Source organism: Cetorhinus maximus, chromosome 5 (assembly GCF_964194155.1).
Source record: "Cetorhinus maximus chromosome 5, sCetMax3.hap1.1, whole genome shotgun sequence".
Lineage (NCBI taxonomy): Eukaryota > Metazoa > Chordata > Chondrichthyes > Lamniformes > Cetorhinidae > Cetorhinus > Cetorhinus maximus.
This window is the reverse complement of record NC_135883.1, coordinates 115,113,706-115,138,173: the sequence shown is the minus strand read 5'-3', so window position 1 is coordinate 115,138,173 and position 24,468 is coordinate 115,113,706. Positions and strand designations below refer to the sequence as shown.

General features: G+C 45.9%; 1 protein-coding gene across 2 annotated transcripts in view; it reads right to left on the bottom strand.

Moving 5' to 3' along the window:
* Positions 1–24,468, bottom strand: part of LOC144680859 (E3 ubiquitin-protein ligase RNF19A) — a 104,901-nt gene that overhangs the window by 18,581 nt on the left and 61,852 nt on the right. For both annotated transcript variants that reach the window (XM_078542332.1, XM_078542333.1), the window contains exons 5-6: positions 12,308–12,452; positions 137–299 (exon numbers count right to left, since the gene is read on the bottom strand). In XM_078542332.1, the coding sequence (XP_078398458.1) occupies positions 137–299; positions 12,308–12,452 (308 nt within the window). The remainder of the gene's footprint in view (positions 1–136; positions 300–12,307; positions 12,453–24,468) is intronic.

Here is a 24,468-nt window from a genome sequence, read left to right as displayed (position 1 = left end):
GAGAAATGCAATACTGCAATCCCACAGCGCCAACAAAGCAGAAGGAAGGTATTCCAATGATAATTTAACAGAAAGTTTGCCAAGTCTAAAGGGCCTTAATGACGGCCCATGTTTATTTGATCGGATGTTCTCTTACCTTTCGGCCAACATAGATGGGGAGCCCAACCATCATAACTGGAACAGCAATGCCAGCAATCAACGTAATTCCAATTGGAGCACCAACCAACATGCCCACTTGCCAGAGAATTTTCTTTTTCCGGCTCCAGGGTTTCTTGCCCCAGAATGTGCAGCCAGAGGGACTGTGAAAATAAGGAAACAAATAAAGTTAACATGAGTTCGTGTTCCTAAGGAAACAAAGTCTTGTGACTTCCACAAACCATGAATGCAGGAAGTATGTGTATTAGCGAACCTACTTAAAAAGGAAATAAAGTGGTACATAAAGTACAATGGTATTGAAGCTTATCACCTGAAAATGCACCTTGGGGCTCATCAGCATATTGCTAGCAAGCCGTGGACACCAATCCGGTGTCTGCAAGGTGGTTGGGACTTACCTTTTTGGTGGCTGCCTTGCATGGATATGGTTATTCTGAGCACAGCAGATTTGGTGTTGGCTGCATCCAGGAAAGGGGTTTCAAACAGATGTTTGCATATTTTGCTTTGGCAAAGGGCCAAATGTCTGTTGCAGACATGAGGTTTTGTCACCCATATAGGAGCGTTTTCCAATAAGTTGGTGAATGTTGCTATATTGGAAGCTGAAGTGCACGTTTTGTGTGTGCTTATGTGTTCTCGAGTAGTGTTTGGTTGTTCTCTACTTCAGGGCCCCAACAATTACTACAAATGCTGCAGAATTACTCCTGTCAAGAACATTGTTTCCATAGTGGTTTCTTAGTTCAGTTAGTGAACTGGTAAAAATTAATTTTTACAATATCAATGGTTGAGCATGGGGTCTATTCTGGAGTCAGAACATTTTCTTGCGCAAACTACTAGCTGGACTGGGATAGGCAAATAATATACACACTGTGGCTTGGCTGGGGTTTGTTATAGTCTTAGGCTAAAGGTACTGATTTAATTGTTGAACAATCTTAAGCCAAACCTTGGAATCCTCAAACCTTCTCATTTACCTCATATTTTACACATTTCCTTGTGCAGGTTGGATTTCCCTTCTCCTTCTAAAGCCGCCTGCTAAACAGACATCCAAGCGTCTGCACAACAAGGCATCACGGTGGCCTATAGATGGCAGATAATATGTTACTAAAATTGACTTCAGATACTTTTAAGTCACCTGAATTAATTCCTGTGTAGCGTTCATCAGGAAGTGAATGTTCTTCTGTGTCCCAAAGAAAACATCAGTAAATGACAGTTTAATAGATACTCAAAACTAAATTTATAAAGCTCAGTGACCTTAGTCAAGTTCTCAGTTTGAAATTCTTTTTTCCCCTGGACAGGAAGTGAAAGTGGAGAAGGAAGAGTGCTAATTGATACTAAGCTGAGCCATGGTGTAGTGTTTTTTTATAACAGTTTATTTAACTGTTAAAAGATTCTCATAGATATGAAAAAAAAATGACTAAGGACTAGGGGACAGAGTAATCAGAGTATAATCAAACTGTGGAGGAGACTGCCAGCAATTTATTGAATTTTGCAGTCTTTTATTTTAAAAAGACTGGACACATTCCTATTAGAAAAGAGGGTAACAGGCTATTAGTTCCAGAATCTCAGAATAAAAATAACCAAGGAGTTGGACAAAATGGATTTCTCCTGTACAAACCATTGTCATTATGTATATAGATTACTGCAATTTATCAGATAACCTGGATAATCAAAGAGGAGGAGGATGGATTTCAACTAGGATTAACATTTAAGACAGTTGGTGCCTTTCTGAGAAATTACAGAGCATCAGAAGGTGTGAGGAAAGACAATTGTAACGTTTTTAGCCTTTTTCAAAATGCTTTTGGCCTAATGTCTCATAGAAAAGCTAAAAACTATGGGAATACATGGACAAATCTTGGAGATAGAGCTCCAGTCTTTGATAAAATCCAATATCTATTTTAGGACAGATTAGATTAAAAAATTACTGAACCATTTCTTTCAAAAGTCAGAGGTATGCTTTTCCAACATCACCCATCTCATTAACACTGTGATAGATATTACCGTAAGGGAGATAATGGGTGTGTGTGCCTGGTCTGAACATTTCTCAATGTGCTGTAGCACTTCTTTTCATAGATAATATTTGTGGGCAGACTCAGTTGCCTGTCTTTTGTGCTCTACCCACCAGCTTGAACAATGGGTCAAACTCGTGGGTGCTCTCAAATTATTACAGTTTTGCTCTCCTCACCAGGGGATCTGAACAAGGTTTTGCTTGAAGGACACAAGGAGCATCTTCAGCAATTGTTGATTTAACTAGATTCCAAAGGATGCCAACTTAATTCGGGACACACCCTGCACTGAGAATGGCAGTTTGGTCCTTCACACCATTATTCAAAATAGTATACAAGACATGTCCAAACAAGGAACACCTTCGGTCTGTCCGCAAGCATAACCCAGACCTCCCTGTCGCTTGCCATTTTAACACTCCACCCTGCTCTCTTGCCCACATGTCTGTCCTTGGCTTGCTGCATTGTTCCAGTGAAGCTCAACGCAAACTGGAGGAACAGCACCTCATCTTCCAACTAGGCACTTTACAGCCTTCCGGACTGAATATTGAGTTCAACAATTTTAGATCTTAAACTCCCTCCTCCATCCCCGCCCCCTTTCCGTTTCTTCCCCCTCCTCCTTGTTTTTTCCAATAATTTATATAGATTTTTCTTTTCCCACCTATTTCCATTATTTTTATTGTATTCCACCGATCATTTATCTACATCTTTTATGCCCTTTTAGTCTTATTTCACCCCACTCCCACTAGAGCTACCTTGCTTGTCCTGCTATCCATTCTTAATTAGCACATTCTTTTAGATAATATCACCACCTTCAACACCTCTTTGTTCTTTTGTCTGTGACATCTTTTAGTTATCTCCTTCTATCACTGCTTGCTTGTCCCAACAACCACCCCCCTTTCTCTCTCCCACTCCTTAAACCAGCTTATATTTCACCCCTCTCCTATTTTTACTTAGTTCTATTGAAGGGTCATGAGGACTCGAAACGTCAACTGTACTCTTCTCCGCCGATGCTGCCAGACCTGCTGAGTTTTTCCAGGTATTTTTTATTTTTTGTTTCGGATTTCCAGCATCCGCAGTTTTTTTGTTTTTATATCCAAACAATCCTCTAGGACCAAGCTGGCAGATGCTTGAGATTTTAAAGAAAGGGGAAATGTCTTCAGTGTGTGACGGATAGTCCCAGACTACACCAAGCTATCATTTAGCATCCTAGAGAAGAGTCACTCATGAAACATACAGCTCTTTACCAAAGCACCCCATGTGAGGACCTGAATTCTGCAAGTATATGTTGGATTTGGATAGCTGGAACATTAAGAAAACACGGACAATGTTGTTACAACTGGGTTGCAGAGCCACAAGCTGCTGTTATCAAAGCTTCACTTTGCTAACTAGCAGAATCACTGGACAATGGGATACAAGGTGGCTGTGATTGTGTCCATACTATGGTCAGAAAAGCTATGTCTAGGCACCAACACATTTAATGAACTGTGCTACCTGTGAGGTGCTTTTGGTGCCTGCTAATCATCTAGTGAGGGCTAAAACCCATGCTTGTCAGTTGTCCAGCAACCAATTCATTAGGACGGAAAAAAATTGAGTATGAGAGTAAACTTGCAAGGGACATACAAGAGGATTGTAAAAGCTTCTGTAAGTATTAAGAAGAAAAAGATTAGTGAAGACAAATGTAGGTCCCTTACAGTCTGAAGCAGGGGAATTTATAATAGAGAAAAAGGAAATGGCAGAGCAACTAAACAACTATTTTAGTTCTGTCTTCACGGAGGAAGACACAAATAACTTCCCAGAAATGCTAGGGAATCGAGGTTCTAGTGAGGAGGAGGAATTGAAGGAAATTAATATTACTAAAACAAAAAGTGCTGGTGAAATTAATGGAACTGAAAGGTGATAAATCCCCAGAGCCTGATAATCTACATCCCAGGGTACTAAAGGAGGTGGCCATGGAAATAGTGGATGCGTTCGTTGTCATCTTCCAAAATTCTGTAGATTCTGGAACAGTCCCAGCAGATTGGAGGGTGGCAAATGTAACCCCACTATTTAAAAAAGAGGGAAAAAAAAAGAGGGAATTACAGACCGGTTAGCCTAACATCAGTGGTAGGGAAAATGCTGGAGTTCATTATAAATGCTGTGATAACAGGACACTTAGAACATATCAACGGGATTGGACAAAGTCAATGTGGATTTGTGAAAGGAAAACCATGTTTGACAAACCTAATGGAGTTTTTTTTGAGGACATAACTAGCAGAATAGATAGAGGGAACCAGTGGATGTGGTGTGTTTGGATTTTCAGAAAGCTTTTGATAAAGTCCCACGCAAGAGGTTAGTGTGCAAAATTAAAGCACATGGGATTGGGGGTAATCACAGAATCACAGTGCAGAAGAGGCCCTTTGGCCCATTGAGTCTGCACCAACAAGTGAGAAACATCTGATCCCATTTACCAGCACTTGGCCCATAGCCTTCAATGTTATGACATGTGAAGTGCTCATCCAGGTACTTTTTAAAGAATGTGAGGCAACCCACCTCCACCACCCTCCCAGGCAGCACATTCCAGACCGTCACCGCCCTCTGGGTAAAAAAGTTTTTCCTCACATCCCCCCTAAACCTCCTGCCCCTCACCTTGAACTTGTGTCCCCTTGTGACCTTTCAACTAAGGGGAACAGCTACTCCCTATCCACCCTGTTCATGCCCTTCATAATCTTGTACACCTCGATCAGGTCGCCCCACAGTCTTCTCTGCTCCAACGAAAACAACCCAAGTCTATCCAACCTCTCTTCATAACTTAGATGTTTCATCCCAGGCAACATCCTTGTGAATCTCCTCTGCACCCCCTCCAGTGCAATCACATCCTTCCTATAATGTGGCAAACAGAACAGCACACAGTACTCCAGCTGTGGCCTCACCAAGGTTCTATACAACTCCAACATCACCTCCCTACTTTTGTAATCTATGCCTCGATTGATAAAGGCAAGTGTCCCAAATGCCTTTTTCACCACCCCACTAACATGCTCCTCCGTCTTCAGAGATCTATGGGCACACACGCCAAGGTGCCTTTGTTCCTCAGAACTTCCTAGTGTCATGCCATTGATTGAATACTTCCTTGTCAAATTACTCCTTCCAAAGTGTATCACCTCACACTTTTCAGGGTTAAATTCCATCTGCCACTTATCTGCCCATTTGACCATCCCGTCTATATCTTCCTGTAGCCCAAGACACTCAACCTCACTGTTAACCACCCGGCCAATCTTTGTGTCATCCGCAAACTTACTAATCCTATCCCCCACATAGTCATCTATGTCGTTTATATAAATGACAAATAATAGGTGACCCAGCACAGACCCCTGTGGTACACCACTGGACAAGGGCTTCCAGTCACTAAAGCATCCTTCTGTCATCACTCTCTGTCTCCAACAGCTAAGCCAATTTTGAATCCACCTTATCAAATTACCCTGTATCCCACGTGCATTTGCCTTCTTTATAAGTCTCCCATGTGGGACCTTGTCAAAGGCTTTGCTGAAATCCATATAAATTACATCAACTGCACTACCCTCATCTACACACCTGGTCACCTCCTCAAAAAATTCAATCAAATTTGTCAGGCATGACCTCCCTCTGACAAAGCTATGCTGACTATCCCTGATCAAACCTAGCCTCTCCAAGTGGAGATAGATTCTCTCCTTCAGAATTTTCTCCAATAGTTTCCCTAACACTGATGTGAGACTCACTAGGCTGTAGTTCCCTGGCTTATCTCTACAACCCTTTAAATAGCAGAACCACGTTAGCTGTTCTCCAGTCCTCTGGCACATCCCCCGTGGCCAGAGAGGAATTAAAAATTTGGGTCAGAGCCCCTGCGATCTCCTCCCTTGCCTCCCTCAGTAGTCTGGGACACAAATCATCCGGACCTGGAGATTTGTCCACTTTTAAGCCTGCCAACACCTCCAATACCTTGTCACTCCCAATATCAAGTTGCCCAAGAACCTCGCAGTCCCTCTCCCCAAGTTCGATACCTTCATCCTCATTCTCTTGGGTGAAGACGGATGTAAATTATTCGTTCAACACTCTACCAATGTCCTCTGGCTCCACCCATAGATTGCCCCCTTGGTCCCTTATGGGCCCTACTCTTTCCCTGGTTATCCTCTTCCCATTGATATACTTATAGAATATCTTGGGATTTTCCCTACTTTTACCAGCCAGAGCTTTCTCATATCCCCTCTTTGCTCTCCTAATTGCTTTCTTAAGCTCCACCCTGCACTTTCTGTCCTCCATTAATGCCTCCGCTGATTTGCTCCCCTTGCACCTGCTAAAAGCCTCTCTTTTCCTTCTCATCGTATCCTGAATATCTCTGGTCATCCATGGTTCTCTGGGCTTGTTACTCATTCCTATCATCCTAGAGGGAGCATGTTGAGCCTGTACCCTCCCCATTCCCTTTTTGAAAGCCCCCCCACTGCTTTTCTGTAGATTTCCCCACAAGTAGCAGTTCCTAGTCTACCTTGGCCAGATCCTGCCTTATTTTACCAAAATCCACTCTCCCCCAGTCCAAAACATTTTTTTGCAATTTGTCTATTTCTTTGTCCATATCAAGCTTAAATTGTACCATGTTGTGGTCACTATCACTAAGATGCTTCCCCATCACCACCTCAGCCACCTGTCCGGCTTCATTCCCCAGAATTAAGTCCAGCTCTGCGCCGTCCCTTGTTGGACCCTCTACATATTGACCTAAAAAATTCTCCGGTACACATTTCAAGAAATCCACTCCATCCAAGCCCTTAACACTATGTCTATCCCAATTAATGTTGGGAAAGTGGAAATCACCTAATATAATTACCCTATTGTTATTGTTTTTGCACACCTCCGCAAATTATGCACATATTTGCTCCTCAATTTCCCGCTGACTATCTGGGGGTCTATGATAAGCACCTAACAGTGGGGCTGCCCCTTTTTTATTCCTAAGCTCTACCCACAAAGCTTTATTTGATGTCCCCTCCAAGATATCATCTCTCCTTACTGCAGTAACTGACTCCTTAACTAATAATGCAACGCCGCCTCCTCTTTTAACCCCTCCCCTTTCTCACCTGAAGATTCTAAATCCCGGAATGTTGAGCTGCCAATCCTGCCCCTCCCTCAACCACATCTCTGTGGTGGCTACTATATCACAATTCCACGTGTCAATCCTCACCCTTAACTCATCCATTTTACCTGTAATACTCCTGGCATTAAAGTAGAGGCCATCCAGCCTTGCCCTACTCCCTTGAAACATAATGCAGCTGTAGTCCCTCTGACTTGATTGTTTTACTGTATTATGATGTGTCCCTATTCTGCTAACATTCTGATTTCCCTCCTCCTGCCAAATTAGTTTAAACTCCTCCCAACAGCACTAGCAAACCCACCCACAAGGATGTTAGTCCCGCTCTTGTTCAGATGTAGACCGTCCCGCTTATACAGGTCCCACCTTCCCCAGAAACAGCCCCAGTGATCCAGGAATCTAAAACCCTCCCCCCTGCGCCAACTCTTAAGCCACGTATTCATCTATGCTATTCTCCCATTTCTGTGCTTGCTGGCACGTGGCACTGGGAATATATTGGCATTGTTTGAGAGTTGATTAGCAAACAGGAAACAAAGAGTAGGAATAAATGGGTCTTTTTCAGAATGGCAGGGGGTGACTAGTGGGGTACCACAGGGGTCGGTGCTTGGGCCCCAGTTATTCACAATATATATCAATGATTTGGATGAGGATACCAAATGTAATATTTCCAAGTTTGCTGACGACACAAAACTAGGTGGGATCGAGTGGTGAGGAGGATGTCAAGAGGCTTCAAAGCGATTTAGACAAGTTGAGTGAGTGGGCAAATACATGGCAGATGCAGTATAACATGTGAAGTTATCCACTTTGATAGGAAAAACAGAATGGTAGAGTATCAGTTATATGGTAATAGACTTGGAAATGTTGATGTACAAAGAGACCTGGGTGTCCTTGATTACCAATCACTGAAAACAAACATGCAGGTGCAGCAGGCAATTAAGAAGGCAAGTCGTATGTTGGCTTTGACTGCAAGAGGACTTGAGTACAGGAGCAAGGATGTCTTACTGCAGCTATACAGGGGCCTTGGTGAGACCACACCTGGACTAGTGCACGCAGTTTTGGTCTCCTTACCCAAGAAAGGATGTACTCGCCATAGTTGTAGACTGAAACATAGAAAATCAAAACAGAAGTAGGTCATTCGGCTGATCATGGCTGATCCTGTTGCTCAACGCCATACTCCAGCACTCTCCCCATTCTCTTTGGCACCTTGAGATCTAGAAATCTATCTATTTCCTTCTTAAGTGTATTCAATGACTTGGCCTCCACAGCCTTCTATGGCAGAGAATTCCACAGGTTCACCTGTGAACCTGAATGAGTGCAGCGAAGGTTAACCAGACTGATTCCTGGGATGGCAGGATTGTCGTACAAGGAGAGATTGCATCGACTATGCCTGTATTCACTGGAGTTTAGAAGAATTAGAGGGGATCTCACTGAAACATATAAAATTCTAACTGGGTTGGACAGACTAGATGCAGGGATATTGTTTCCTCTGGTTTGGGGGGGGGGGAGGGGCGTCTACCAAAACAGGGTCATAGTCTCAGGATACAGGGTAGGCCGTTCAGGACTGAGATGAGGAGAAACCTCTTCACTCAGAAGGCGGTGAACCTGTAGAATTTTCTACTACAGAGGGCTGTGGAGGCCAAGTGACTGAATATGTTTAAGAAGGAAATAGATAGAATTCTATACTTCAAGGTGCCAAAGAGAATGGGGAGAGTGCTGGAGTATGGCACTGAGCTACAGGATCAGCCATGATCATAGTGAATGGCAGAGCAGGCTCATAGGGCCGAATGACCTACTCCTGCTTCTATTTTCTATGTTTCAGTCTACAACTATTCTCCTGGCAGCTAAGTGAGGGCTGTTTGGGGTCAAAATGGTCCAAGTAATACGCCAGAGTGAGAGAGAGAGGCGCACAGAGGGAGGGAGGCAGGCGCACAGAAGGAGGGAGGGAGGAAGGCACACAGAAGGAGGGAGGGAGGCAGGCACACAGGAGGAGGGAGGGAGGGAGGGAGGCGCACAGAAGGAGGGAGGGAGGAAGGCGCACAGAAGGAGGGAGGGAGGCAGGCGCACAGAAGGAGGGAGGGAGGCAGGCACACAGGAGGAGGGAGGGAGGGAGAGAGGCGCACAGAGGGAGGGAGGGAGGGAGAGAGGCGCACAGAGGGAGGGAGGGAGGGAGAGAGGCGCACAGAGGGAGGGAGGGAGGGAGAGAGGCGCACAGAGGGAGGGAGGGAGAGAGGCGCACAGAGGGAGGGAGGGAGGGAGAGAGGCGCACAGAGGGAGGGAGGGAGAGAGGCGCACAGAGGGAGGGAGGGAGGGAGAGAGGCGCACAGAGGGAGGGAGGGAGAGAGGCGCACAGAGGGAGGGAGGGAGAGAGGCACACAGAGGGAGGGAGGGAGAGAGGCGCACAGAGGGAGGGAGGGAGAGAGGCGCACAGAGGGAGGGAGGGAGAGAGGCGCACAGAGGGAGGGAGGGAGAGAGGCGCACAGAGGGAGGGAGGGAGAGAGGCGCACAGAGGGAGGGAGGGAGGGAGAGAGGCGCACAGAGGGAGGGAGGGAGGGAGAGAGGCGCACAGAGGGAGGGAGGGAGGGAGAGAGGCGCACAGAGGGAGGGAGGGAGGGAGAGAGGCGCACAGAGGGAGGGAGGGAGGGAGAGAGGCGCACAGAGGGAGGGAGGGAGGGAGAGAGGCGCACAGAGGGAGGGAGGGAGGGAGAGAGGCGCACAGAGGGAGGGAGGGAGAGAGGCGCACAGAGGGAGGGAGGGAGAGAGGCGCACAGAGGGAGGGAGGGAGGGAGGGAGAGAGGCGCACAGAGGGAGGGAGGGAGGGAGAGAGGCGCACAGAGGGAGGGAGGGAGGGAGGGAGAGAGGCGCACAGAGGGAGGGAGGGAGGGAGAGAGGCGCACAGAGGGAGGGAGGGAGGGAGAGAGGCGCACAGAGGGAGGGAGGGAGGGAGGCGCACAGAGGGAGGGAGGGAGGAAGACAGGCACACAGAGGGAGGGAGGGAGAGAGGCGCACAGAGGGAGGGAGGGAGAGAGGCGCACAGAGGGAGGGAGGGAGGGAGAGAGGCGCACAGAGGGAGGGAGGGAGGGAGAGAGGCGCACAGAGGGAGGGAGGGAGAGAGGCGCACAGAGGGAGGGAGGGAGGGAGAGAGGCGCACAGAGGGAGGGAGGGAGGGAGAGAGGCGCACAGAGGGAGGGAGGGAGGGAGAGAGGCGCACAGAGGGAGGGAGGGAGGGAGAGAGGCGCACAGAGGGAGGGAGGGAGGGAGAGAGGCGCTCAGAGGGAGGGAGGGAGGGAGAGAGGCGCACAGAGGGAGGGAGGGAGAGAGGCGCACAGAGGGAGAGAGGGAGAGAGGCGCACAGAGGGAGGGAGGGAGAGAGGCGCACAGAAGGAGGGAGGGAGATGCATAGAGGGAGGAAGAGATACGCACACAGGGAGAGGCACAGAGAGAGAGAGAGAAAAAAGGGTGGCAAAAGAGTGACAGAGAAGTGGGGGTGAAAGAGGCAAATTCAAAGAGAGGCAGAGAGTGATCCAGAAAACAGAATTGCATTAGTTGCCTTGAACATATCATTGAACCAGCTTGTGCACACCAAGTTACCAATGCAATCTACTGGTGGGAAGTCTCAGCTAAAATCAAAATTTTCTATCCATTAAAATAATATCACAGTACACTGGTGATCACCAAATATGTCCAATCAATGGGCATGAGTCCCAGCAATAGCACATGTAAGATCTGCCCTCATATTTCAAACCAATTCTATTGTAAAATCTTGTTCACACTCCAAACATAGAAACTTTATTCCATGTACAAAGTACCCCATCCAAGGTCCGGTATGAGAACTGGAGAAGGATGAATCACATACAGAACCATATCAGCTGACCTCACAAAAGGGCCTAATCCTTAGCTAGAAATATAAATGTACTGTATAAATAGGTTGTCTCGCAGGGGGTGGCATATGAAAGCTAAACCAAATTACACTGACATAGCTTAGTTGTGTCAGCAGTGCTCCAGAGTTACATGATTTCCCCCTCCTAGAAATTATAAGCAAGCAGAATGGGTTACTAGACTATACAGAGAATATTAGAAAGATTTTTTGAATTAAAAAGGAGTATTTTTTAATAGAAGAAAAAGAAAATTCTTGACCATCAACAGAATAGTTCAGACTGGCACTGTCATAGTACCTTCTTCATCATATATAATTTGTCCAGATATAGTCAGCATAGTTTCCAGCTATAGTTAAGGAACTATTATTGACCAATACTTTTATCCAGTGCTCCTTAGAAATCATTATTGACCAATATTTTTTACCCATGTGCCTGCAGTCAGAATGAGTTTTAATACAGTGCCAGATGGCGAGACACTTCAGCAGTGAAGGCTAGAAATGGGTTCGTTTCTGCAACCAAGGGGAGGAGGTAGAAAGAGAAAAATCAAATGCAAGAAAGCACATTCACAGAAAATATTTAGATGCAGTGAAGGTAGCATTTTCCCTGCCCTGCTACACAGGAGTGATGATTGGGCAGGGACAGGAAGATGTAACAAATACAGTACAGCTTTTCTCCTATCTTTCAAAGCAGCAGGGCCATGCATGGCAATGGGACTGCTTCCATTCACTTCCGTCACAGTACAGAATACTGACAGTTCCCATTTTCGAGTCACAGAGGTGTAAACAAGGGCTTAGGTGGTGCAGTGGTTCGTGTTGCTGCCTCACAGCTCCAGGAACCAGGGTTCGATTCTGACCTTAGGAGTCTGTGTGGAGTTTGCACGTTCTCCCTCTGTCTGCGTGGGTTTCCGCCGGGTACTCTGGTTTCCTCCCAACATCCAAAGATGTGCTGGTTAGGTAGATTGACTACAGTTAAATTGCCCCTTAATGAATTTGTGTGTGCGCGTGCACCCTAGATGGATTGGCATCCCCTCCTGGGCGTACCCCGCCTAGCACCCGCTGCCCGTCAGGATAGGCTCCGATTCCCTGCAAACCTGAATTGGATAAAGCAGTTCTGGAAAAGTGAGTGAGTGTGGGATGAAAGCAACATATTTAGTAGCAGTCATAAATATTGTTGTAAGTCTGTTGCCATACCTGAGGTAGTGCAGATCTGTAATCTCCTTCATGCACAGCCAGCAGAACTGGCAACCACACACAGCACATGTCATCCTATTGCAGCTTCCATCATTCATCTTCAGGATAAAAGCACCACAACGTGCACAAGGCTTGATTTCTTCCGCTACAAAATTGAGGGATTGGGAGATGGAAACAGAGTCTTACTTTATAAGTAACAAATCTAAAATCATAATTAAAAGAAAACATCAATGACAAATCTATGCTAATTGATCCTCTCCCACCTCCCCACTCCCCTCAAGCCAGAACATCTTCATTTTCTCTTTCAGAGTAGATTTAACTTTCCTAAACTGAGGGAAAACTTAATACAATAGCCCACTAAGGACATAATTTCATTATAGACTGGCCATCACATTTGCCTAACATGTAAAATATTATGGGTTCAAAACTGGTACAAACATTGAGCTCAAATGCTAAATATATCATGTGATGTAACAGCTATGCAGACTGGGAATTCCTCAGTCTTAGTTTAGCCCAATTAATTTTACAAGGCAGTAATCCCAGACAGAAGAGGGGTTCAGTCAAAGATTCACCCCTTGATTTTTATCAACAACACCCAGTGGACGTGGTCATATGTGGGCATCAAGTGAGAAGAGCCTTGTGGACATTTACAATACTCTTGAACTGATTGACTTACTGAAATTCACTTCTGGATTCATTCCCAAAGAATGGACACACAGGTAAGGTTCTGGATCACCTGTGTCTCTGGAACCATACCCCACAAGCTGGGGAAGAAGGGTTTTGACAAACACAAGCTTTTTTGCACCATTGTTTTATATGATTTTAAAATAGCTAAGGTTGTTCTCTTCCCCTGTCCCTCACAAATTCAAAATGGAAGGAAGAAGAGTGTGCAAAGAAAGGGCAAATGCCTTTTGATCAGAGATCAATTAAGACATGATACTTTGATGGATAGGGCAAAAGATTTGAAAGGTGTCACTATGTACAGCTTGCCAATAGAGATGCAATTTCTGTGGTGCTCCGCGATTGCAAATTTCCTACTGAAGGGTGCGTAAAAAGTGAAAATTATTGTGGAGTGTAATTTAGGATTAGTATCATTGTCAGAGTGAGACGTCATTGTTCATTTGCTGCTAATTAAATCAAAGCAGATCAGTGATATAATCAAAAATTCTGTTTAAACTTTAAAAGGAAAAGTTACTCTTATAATCCAGGGATCCTCTCGATTACTTCAGTCTTCTCAAGTCTCTATACATACATGGGATAACAGGAATCAAGAAAGAAAGAATTATAGGTATTTACAAGTATTGACTGTGATTTTAATAACATACTGAGGGGACCTACAAGAATTACACATCTGATGTGATCCTTGTTTAAAACTGTCACCCTCATTTGCATAAAATGACATTTGCTTATGGTAAAGTTAGTATATTGCAGTCTTTCTGCTTCTTTATATTAATTTTATCAATAAACAACACTGCACAGTTATTTTAAGCCATAAATAACATTGTACAATTATTTTTAGCCTGTACTTAGTGGGCTAAAGAGGTATTATTTTTCATCTTCCAAGGTGACAGGAGAGCATGGTGGGAATCACATATATTTTTCAGTAAATTAATTAGCATGGTGCAGGGTTTAATCATTAGACATGGCCTAAGCTAAAGCATGCTTGGCAGAGACTTAACATGCAGGTTTCCGTTCATAAGGAATTTCTTCTGTTCAAGGAAATTCTAGTCTAGACTAAGCTATAATAGGATGAGGGAGTTCACTGGGAGGTGGGAATATCAGGAGGACCTTTTGATGAATGCCATTTGCTCAATTTGTCTCTTTCCTAAGCTATTCAATTCTCTGTAGCCATTTGGTTGCACGGATACATTGTCGAGGATTCAAGCCTGTTAACAAGTTGGAAAATTCCAAGTTTGGGGAGGGAAACAATTGAGAAAGGGTTATAAAAAGACGTGCACGCTTAAATAAAATACTGAAGTCTATATTTAAGTAAGGAAAAATACAAGCAAAATTCATTAAATATCGGTTACTAAGATTATTGTGCAACATACGAAGTTAATGTGTTGCAAAGATATAAAAATAACTCAGATTTTCCATGCTTCACCTTAATATCACATCTTAAATACAGAGATGAAGGTATGTACAAACTGTCTATGAATAGCACCTTCATCAGTAAATGAAGCATGCATGTTGCTACAGCTGTAGCCTCTGTTGACTAAACATAGATGATTGCTGTATAAGCTGAGAAGAGTACATCAGGCATTTCAAAAATTGCCATTATACAGACAGAATATGAACAGTTGATTTTTCTCTTGATAATGAGCTGCTAAAACGAGAATATCTGTACATTGTTTAAATTGACATTCTACCATTTCGTTTTCCTGCTCTGGAAATTGAGTAAAAATTGAAAGGTAGATCATTTAAATAAGCAAATAATATTAATCCTATGTACACGACAATTGACTCAATGGACAGAAAATTGAAGGACAATTCTATTGTTTTCCTAGCCCGAAGGTGGGCCAAGAAGACCAAAATCCGCAAGCTCATTATCCATTCACCCTTACAGCAATATTCTTGTCTGGTCTTACAGAACACAAAAGTAACCAACTAAAATAGACATATTCATCCTACATTTTGCCTACACAAGTCCCTACTTACCACACCAGTGGTAAGGTGGGGGTGGCTTTTAACATACTACAGGGCAAGGGTTCTACTGGGGGGCAAGACTGGGGAAGGTTGCACTCAACACATGACCTGGGGGCATAGCGCGGTCGGGAAACATCCTCAGCATCAGGTTGGGGAGAGTGTTGGTCACAGAATGGCATAAATGACTTTGGGCCAGAATGGAAGAATCGCTAAGTGAAGACGCGCTTCAATGTTGAGCTTGCAAAGACTGTCCTTGTCCCAGTCCAGGCAGGGCGAAGGCATGTCAGTCCAGTCTCAGTCGTGCGCAGGATGTTGTACGCAGGGCAATGCGCGTTGGTCCAGTGGGTATCTGCCATCATACTGGGTTGCAGATATCATACAGTCAGGGGAGGCATGTGCAGCCTTTGGATGGGGAAAAGGTATTGTAGGGACATTCAAGGGTGTCGGGGGGGGGGGGGGGGGGGGGGTTGTGAGAGGGGGCGTATGTCAGACTGTGCAAGTGCCCTCAAGATGGAGAGGGGTGAGGTCCACATGGGGCACAAGCACATCTAGCTCACCATGTTCTGGGGGTAACAAAGGGATATCTATTACAATCACAATGGAATCGAGGAATACGGGGGAAGGAAAGGTTCTTGGAGGGAGGGAACCCTGAATATTAAGCTCCTCCGGGACAATGGGAGGAGTTTCCACATTCACACAGAGAGGGTCCAAGCTGGTCTGGTAGTGAGACCACAGTACCACCATCTTCTAACCTGTAGTGATAATGCAGTACAGCAGTGCAAAATTAAAATGAAGAGCTATGTAAAGGGTGGCAGACGGGGGGTGGGTTGGGAGGCGCGCCTTGAAATGAGCCCTGCACTGGCCTAGATTTTTGGGGCAATTAGTTTCCAACACTGGAACAAAGCCCTTGAACCCACATTCACTGACGAGTCATTGGCAGAAATAGGACCTTTGCAGTCTGATGCTGACTCATGTCTGTTACTCATTGATGCTGCAGAGAGGAGGCCATCAGGAAGATGAAGCCTGGATTTATCGCTGTCTGCATAATCACATACGGACAGGAGAGAAGGAGAAGGTTATTACGGAGGTGTCAGCTCCCAAGGGAGGAGGTAAACCCTCAATGCGAAGGGGCAGCAGGGTCCCCTCCAGATAGAGGGTGAGGCTCACAGGGACATCATGCATAGGCGCCTCGCAAGACCAAGGGTGTACACAACTCGCATGTCTTATCTGCAGGTGAGTGGGAGACAGTGTCACCGACGGCTCCACGTGTCAAGGGATCTGGTGACTCACATTTGCCACATCCTCCAGGAATTGGTGCCATGGGTCCTGGGAAAGCATCCATTGCCAGTGGCTCTGAAGGTAGTGGCCACATCGACTTCTACGCCAGTGGCTCCTTCCAGGGCTCTACTGGGGACCTCTGTGGGATCTCTCAAGCATCCATGCACAAAATGTATTCATGAGGTGACAGGCGCCTTTTTTGCCAAAACCCACAATTGTGTCAATTTCGACAGAGATCAAGCCAGGACTCCAGAGCACTAGGCATTGCTGGATTCCCACAGGTGCAGGGTGCCATCGACTGCACTCATGTGGCTATAAAAGCTCCCTGGCAACAGTGGGCACTGCAATACATAAACAGGAAAGGCTACCACTCGCTCAATGTTCTGCTGGTCTGTGATCACAAGAAACTGATCATGCACGTTTGCGCCAGATACCCAGGAAACTTCTATGACTTATATATCTCGAGTACACCATAGATCCCAGACATCTTCGCAGGACTGCACAGGATCCAGGGTTGGCTCCTTAGTGACAAAGGGTGCCCACAAAGGACATGGCTGATGATGCCTGTGTGGCAGCTGAAGAATCCTATAGAGAGAAGGTACAATGCTCATGCCACTACCTGAGCGTTGGTGGAGCAGACCATAGGGATCTTAAAAGTTGCGATTCTGATGCCTGGACAGATCAGGCAGAGAATTCCAGTACAGTCCCCAGAGGGTCACATGGATCACTGTGGCTTGCTGCATGCTGCACGACCTGGCGCTTCAAAGGGGAAGGACTTGCCAGATGCTGGGGGGGCTGTACGTCTCCTCCGATGAGGAAGACATCAAAGGGGATGAGGGCACTGAGTTCGAGAAAGCCGAGGCTGCAGGGGAACAGGCCATAGCATGGGCTAGATGAGGTAGGTGGGCGCATGGAGCCATCATAGCCACCAGATTCCATGAGGAGGATGACGAGTTACATTGAGTACCCTCATGGACAAGTGCCATCCATCATGGGCCAACATTAACACCAGCATTGCTATTCCTCTCATTTCAACCACGCACTTTAATTTTAGAGTTAATAATCTTTCCTCCTCCTTCTATCCTTCTTCTCGATCACATTACACATCAGACTCACATGATCCTGATTCTTTGAAGGATGATGAGGCCTCAAGTGCATGTGTCCTTGCTGAGATGAGGTCCTAACTGGAGGAGAGAGTCCCGACATCAGATGTCAGAAGGTGATGCCTCTTCAAGCATCTTTCCAGCATCCCAGTCGCAACAATAGCCTACAAGAGCCAGGAGCTGTTCCACTATCTTCAGTGGGCTCGTAGCTGTTTGCCTTCAGTTTGACAAAGCTCCTCAAAGAGATCTATCTCCACCAACAGGACAACGCATTCTGTGTAACCTTGATGGTGAAACTGATAGGTCACACTTGGGCCAAGGCCCTGAGGACATTCTGTAGGTGTGCATCTATTCAGAGATGATGCAGTCCTCTGTGTCACCTTCTTCTCTATCACATTAGCATCCAGCACTCTCAGTTAGGAATGATGGCTCATTTTTATCCTCACCTTACTATGCATATGGACCACTTGAAAATGCGGTGTTGAACCACTTGCATGCCAGAAATGCCTCCTCTTTTAAGATATACATTGTGCCCTCGTGGACAGCCCTGGACCTTGTGAACTCCAAAATGCTCAGACACCATGAGGCCCTCAAGGTGACAAGTCATTACTAATAAAGAGCAGGCTTCAGCTTCAGTACATCCTCTCTCCTATCCCATTGCTCCTCTCAGCATTATCTAAAGTCACGATGTGTACTTCAAGAGCACGTTCAAAGGCTCTGTTGACCACCAATTGCAATTAGCATCACACATTTTGGCGAGTGCTTAGGTGATGGGACCGACAGTGCTGCATCATAACATGCAATGAGCGCCTTGCAGCCTCAATACAAACAATTACAGATGGCAAGGTGCTTCCACTTATTGGTGAGCTTAGCAGATGCACACTTGGAAAGTCGGAAACGCAGTTGACAGACAGCAGCGCACATGAGCTCTGAGTACGGGTTCATAGCATGGAAACCCTGCTGGATGCCAGAAAACACATGGAGTTGCATGATTTATGGCCCTTCTCCATGCGTAAACATAGCTCGCCTTGTACACTACACTTTCACCTTTCAAGAATGCAGATATAAGATATTAGAACACCTCTGCCTCAATCTTACACAGCCAAAAAAAATGACATGACCCTGCAAAGCATGTGAACGAGGTCCCTTTCACATGCACACTTAACATTAAGGTTGAGGCATCACTAATGTAGAGAATGGTCTAAAAAAAAAGGGGCACATATTGTGGTGATCTGGAAGCACACTACATAGACGAGAGGCCCATGAAAGTGACATCTCCGATCAGTGGGGGGAGGCACCATGGTATCACACCTGATTGAAAGCAACACAGCCAATCATAAAAAGGAGACATACAGAAGAGGAGATGTGAAATGAGTGTAATTATACTTACATTTGTGAACATGATATACATGTTGTGAACACCTGTGCCACTGTTGTGCTCCTACATTTTTCTAACTTTGCTAGCCCTACCCCTGGGTGCATTCCCGATATCCACAGTGGAGCTGGAGGCAGCCTGCTGACTGCTACACCCTGTTGTCTGTGATTACTTTGGCAGACATACTCTGGAGGGCCCCCAGCCTGCTTTGGGTGTCTTGCTGTGGAGCAGGTGCACCCTCCTCGGTCTGTGGAGCTGGAGGTGACGGGGTCACAGGAAGAGGGGATGGGGATTGGCTGGACACTCCTGGAGTCACCTGGGTGGATGGCCCCAGGGTGTCCCACCTGCTGGTCCTCTTCCTTATGGGTGTTGGAGGTCCCCTGTCTGACTCCTTGAGAAGGGGCAGCTGGAGTGATATCAAGGAGATTTGCACCTCTCTTGCATGCCCACTGATGGATGCCAAGGGCTACAGTGATGGAGTGCAACTTGTGCACCAATGCAGGACCAATGCCCTGGACCAAGGTCTCCATAGCAGCTGCCATCCTGCCAGTGTTGACCTTGGTGCATTGGCATGCTGGCCCTTTAGTAGAGTCGGTGGCATAGTGGTATTGTCACTGGACTCAGAGTAATGCTCTGGGGACCCGGGTTGAATCCACCATGGCAGATGGTGAAATTTGAATTCAATAAAAATCTGGAATTAAAAAGTTTGATGATGACCATGAAACCATTGCCGATTGTTGCAAAAACCCATCTGGTTCACTAATGTCCTTTATGGAAGGAAATCTGCTGCCCTTACCTGGTCTGGCCTACAAGTGACTCTAGACCCACAGCAATGTGGTTAACTCTTAAATGCCCTCTGAACAAGGGCAATTAGGGATGGGCAATAAATGCTGGTCTAGGCAGCGACGCCCACATCCCATGAATGAATATTTTTTTAAAAATCACAGGAAACTGAAGGCAGGTGGACTCCTCCATCATCTGTTGCAATCTCAGGAACATAGCTGACATCCCTTCCTGATGTTGCTGTGATTGTCACTGCAGCTCCACCAACTGATTTAGGACCAAGCCCAGAGGCTTATCTTCTGACTTAGACTCAACAGGATCCTGGCCTCCAGCAGTCCATGAGTGCCAGCGACCTTGGATGTCCCTGCCTTCGCTTGCTGTGGACCAGATTGTGTGCTATGCTTACCAGATCGTGACCCTGAGCCTGCTCTAGAACTAGGTCCTATCAAGGTGTGCATCTCTGCACTGGTGGAAGGTGTAGGTGAGCGCTGTGATGGGTTTTCTGCTGTGGTGCCCTCACGATTCTCATCCGAGTTATTGTCAGGGTTCGAGCTAAGGGCCTGGCTGTGGAGGCCGTTGGGCGCTTAGCTGAGGTTAGTATGAAAGAAAGGAGAGATAATTAGAGCATGGAAGTCAACTCAAACAGGACAATGCACTCAACAGAATGTTTGTCTGAGGGATGAGCTGGTGCATGATCCTCAAGTAAGTGTCTGCCACCAACCTCACTGTCACTGCAGGCATGATCCACATCCTCTCCGGCCAGCTCAGTGGCTCAGTTTCCGAACTGAGAGATGACCTTGGGTGCCAGAACACCAATCCCCATCAGGGACCTCTCTCTGCACTAGTGTGCTGTCTTGTCCTGCATAAAGACAGATGGAGAAAGTATTAGCAAGCTACATGCCAGGGCAGATGATAGGATGCCTTGCATCTGTGGGTGGTGAGGGGAGCCATGGATGGGATGAGGACACAATCTCCAGAGGAGATGAATCCAGATGGAGATGTGAGGGTATGTGTGTGAGAGGGAGTGGTGAGGTCCTTTGAGTTGGCAGTGAGTGAGATCCCAATGTGATGGGCTTGTGAACATATGAATTGAGAGTGCTGAAATGGTTCTTTCACTCAATTTTTTCATTCTTTCATGGGGTGTGGGCGTCATTGGCAAGGCCAGCATTTGTTGCCCATCCCGAATTGCCCTTGAGGGGAATGCTAGGCCATTTCAGAGGGCAATTAAGAGTCAACTACATTGCTGAGAGTCTGGAATCACATGTAGGCCAGACCAGATAAGGATGGCAGATGTCCTTCCCTAAAGAACATTAGTGAACCAGTTGGGCTTTTACAACAATCAATGATAGTCTCATGGTCAGCGTTACTGAGACTAGCTTTATACTCCTGATTTTTCAATTGATTTTAATTAACCAGCTGCTGTGCTGGGATATGAACCAGTGTACCCTAGTGGCATGGATAAGATCAATTATGCTCTTGCTGCACTGGGTGCCTGACATCTTTTGTGCAGCTTTGGCACCAAGCATCGCTGCCACCGCCTCCCAAGCCAGGTTGGTGAGCTTGCTGGGCCTCCTGCGGCCAAAGCGGGATAGAGGACATCATGACAGGCCTCGACTGCGTCCAGTGAAGCGTCACTGAACATGGGGGCTGCCTCTTCCTGGCTTTCGGGGCTGTGTCTCCAGTGGAGCAGTCCTGGGGTGCATTCAGAGAGAACGCTGTGTGCGGCTGCACGTTAAATATGGCGCCCGGAGCAAGGAAACGGAAAGTTCACAGCGGCCCAGGTGAATCAGAGGCCACCCGCCAGCGATCTGGCATGTTTCCCATGCATGCATATTTAATGAGGCGGGAAGCAGACAATATGGTGCGTAAACCCCCCATTGCAGCCAGCGGGTAAAGCGCCGAATTTCACGCCCATCACCGCACTTAGTGCACTGAGGGGAAAATCCCACCCTTCATCTCCATCAGTAATTTCTTATTCTTCCCATCCACAGACTTTCTTTCCTTAAAGGAACAATACAAGGAATACATCTGCAATATTGCATCCCTAAAGACAACATTCATAAGAAAGATAGGTCTTATTGCTGTTTGGGTTGAAACGAAATTCAGCCAGGTCACGAGATTTCCCTTAAAAATCCCTTGTGCCGTGCATACTTATGAACATACCATATGGCACTTCTGACATGTCTTCCTTCTTCCTTAACCGAGGTTACCCAGCCACTCTGGTTGACAGGGCCCTCAGCCGTGTCCGACCCATCTCCTGTGCCTCTGCCCTCACACCTTCCCCTCCCTCCCAGAACCATGATAGGGCCCCCCTTGTCCTTACTTTTCGCCCCACCAGCCTCCACATTCAAAGGATCATCCTCTGCCATTTCTGTCAATTCCAGCATGATGCCAACACCAAATACATCTTCCCCTAACCACCTCCCCACCATCAGCATTCCATAGGGACCTCCAGGACATCCTGGTCCACTCCACCATCATCTCCAACACCTCATCCCCTTCCCATGGAACCTTCCCATGCAATCGCAGAAGGTGCAACACCTGCCCCTTACCTCCTCTCTCTTCATCATCCAAGGGCCCAAATACTCCTTTCAGGTGAAGCAGCGCTTCACCTATACCTCCTTCAATTTGGCCTACTGCATCCGCTGCTCCCAATGAGGTCTTCTCTACATCAGGGAGTCCAAATACAGACTGAGTGACCGCTTTACGGAACACTTCCGGTCTGTCTGCAAGCATGACCTAGACCTTCCGGTCGCTCGCCATTTCAACACACCACCCTGCTCTCATGCCCACATGTCCACCCTTGGCCTGCTGCAATGTTCCAGTGAAGCCCAACGCAAACTGGAGGAACAGCACCTCATCCTCCGATTAGGCACCTTACAGCCTTCTGGACTTAACTTTGAGTTCAACAGCTTCAGACCATGAACTCTCTCCTCCATCCTCACCCCCTTTTTATCCCCTTTATTCTACATTCATTTTTATTTTTTACCTACTTGTTTTATTTTTTATTCATTTATCCTTAGTTTTATCCCCTTTTTTATCCCATTTTCTATCCTTTTTCTTTCCCTACCACTGCCCTCTCCCCATTCCCTATAGGGCCGGCTGTCACTTGTTCCATGTTGTTCTTTCACACAATGCTACCTTTGTTCTTCTATAATCACATTCTGCTTTCTTACCTTTAAGCCACTATTAGCACCTTTTTAGCACTAATCACTACCTTTAACAATCCCTTTATCCATGACATCTTTGTCAATCCCTTTGTCCCCACGTATCACTGGCCTTCTATCCAGCCCCACCTGCCCCACCCCCCTTAAACAGTATAAATTTCATCACATTTCCACTTCTCTTCAGCTCCGAAGAAGGGTCATACTGACTCGAAATGTTAACTTTGTTTTTCTCTTTCCACAGATTCTGTCAGATCTGCTGGGTTTTTCCAGCATTTTCTGCTTTTGTTTCTGGTTTCCAGCATCCGCAGTATTTTGCTTTTACACTTGATTAACTTGCTTAGCAGGAATAGATGGTCTTCTCAGAGCAAACTGAAGATATTGAGGTGAACATTTGAGTAGCTGTTTACCAAATATTGCCATTTTTGAAGTTTAATGGTCCATTGTTGTATCAATTAATTATAGGTGACAACAAGAGGCAGCGGGGAAGCTACCAACAAATATTCAACAATGGGGAAGGATAAACGAGGAAGAAGGTCAATAATTGAAAAACAGGTTTTACTGTTTAATACATTATCTCTCTGGCACAGATCTTATGACCATATGAGATCCTGCTAACTAGTTTGCTCCACACTTTTTTGGGTGTTGCAAGAAAGGAATCAAGAATCATGCTGTTGTATCATTGACAAAATAGCCTTGATGAAACAATGGAGTGATGTTTCAAGAGGCTGTGGAAAAAAAAAAATCTGATTTTGGGGTAGCTCAAGAGGTTTAGATCACTCTCCAGAACACCAGTAGAGAAACACAAACAGTTGGTTCTTAATTCTGGGTAAGAGGGAGGAAGGGAGTTGGAGACAACATTACCCTATGGAAGAGTGAAGTCCTGCATTCTATTTTTATCTCCAGTTTTGTTGTTTTTACTCCAGTACATAAAACATATGTTATGACCAGGATGGGAGGAGTGCACAGTTTAACTAGCCCCACTAACTCACCAGGTCGCATTATTAGTTTAAAAGTTTGATTCACTTCCCAAATGGCCAATTGTTTACCTTTGCTATTGCTACCCAGAATAAGAGAGACTTTAACCAGGCTTCTTTCAATAAACAACAAAATTATTAGTTTATTATAAATCCAGTCTTGTCAAATAAAGGCAAAGCTTATTAACATTCAGTATGAAATATGTTAGTATACCAATTACTCTTTCAAGATGGCCTAAGTCACACCCCCACACACACCGAAAAAAAGAGGAAGTCTTCCAAAGGTTAAAAGGCAATGATTCAAGGGGAAAGGAAAGATGGAGTTGTTGAAATATGTCCAGGTTATGCAGTTTATCTCTCGGCGCTGACCCACAAAACAATCGATGATTCTTGCACCGTTTTTCAGGCGGACTCGAGGAAAACCTGCAGGTACTCAACTCCAGCATTTAGATCAACTTAGAAGCAGCTTATATTCACTTTCGGCTGTGGACTGGATCCATACTGCAAAATGGCTGCTATCTTCCTTCACAAGCAGTTGGTCCTCCTTCTTCTCAAAGCAAAACCAAGACCAATTTTTAAACACAGTTCCAGGCATGGCCTTTTTTTCCCCCGGAGCCATAAACTACCATGTGACCCCTTTTGTACACAGTCCACCAGGGTCAAGAGGTTTCCAGTTTCTTTACAACTGCTTAATTACCTTTTCTTGTAAATGGATGTCTCTTTCAAGAAAAGCAGAATTCTTGCATTAACCCTTTTAGGAACAGTGTCTTTTAAAACACAAATTCTTCCAGAATGTCCTTAGTCCTTGAAGATGAACCATTTTCTGTGATTAAAG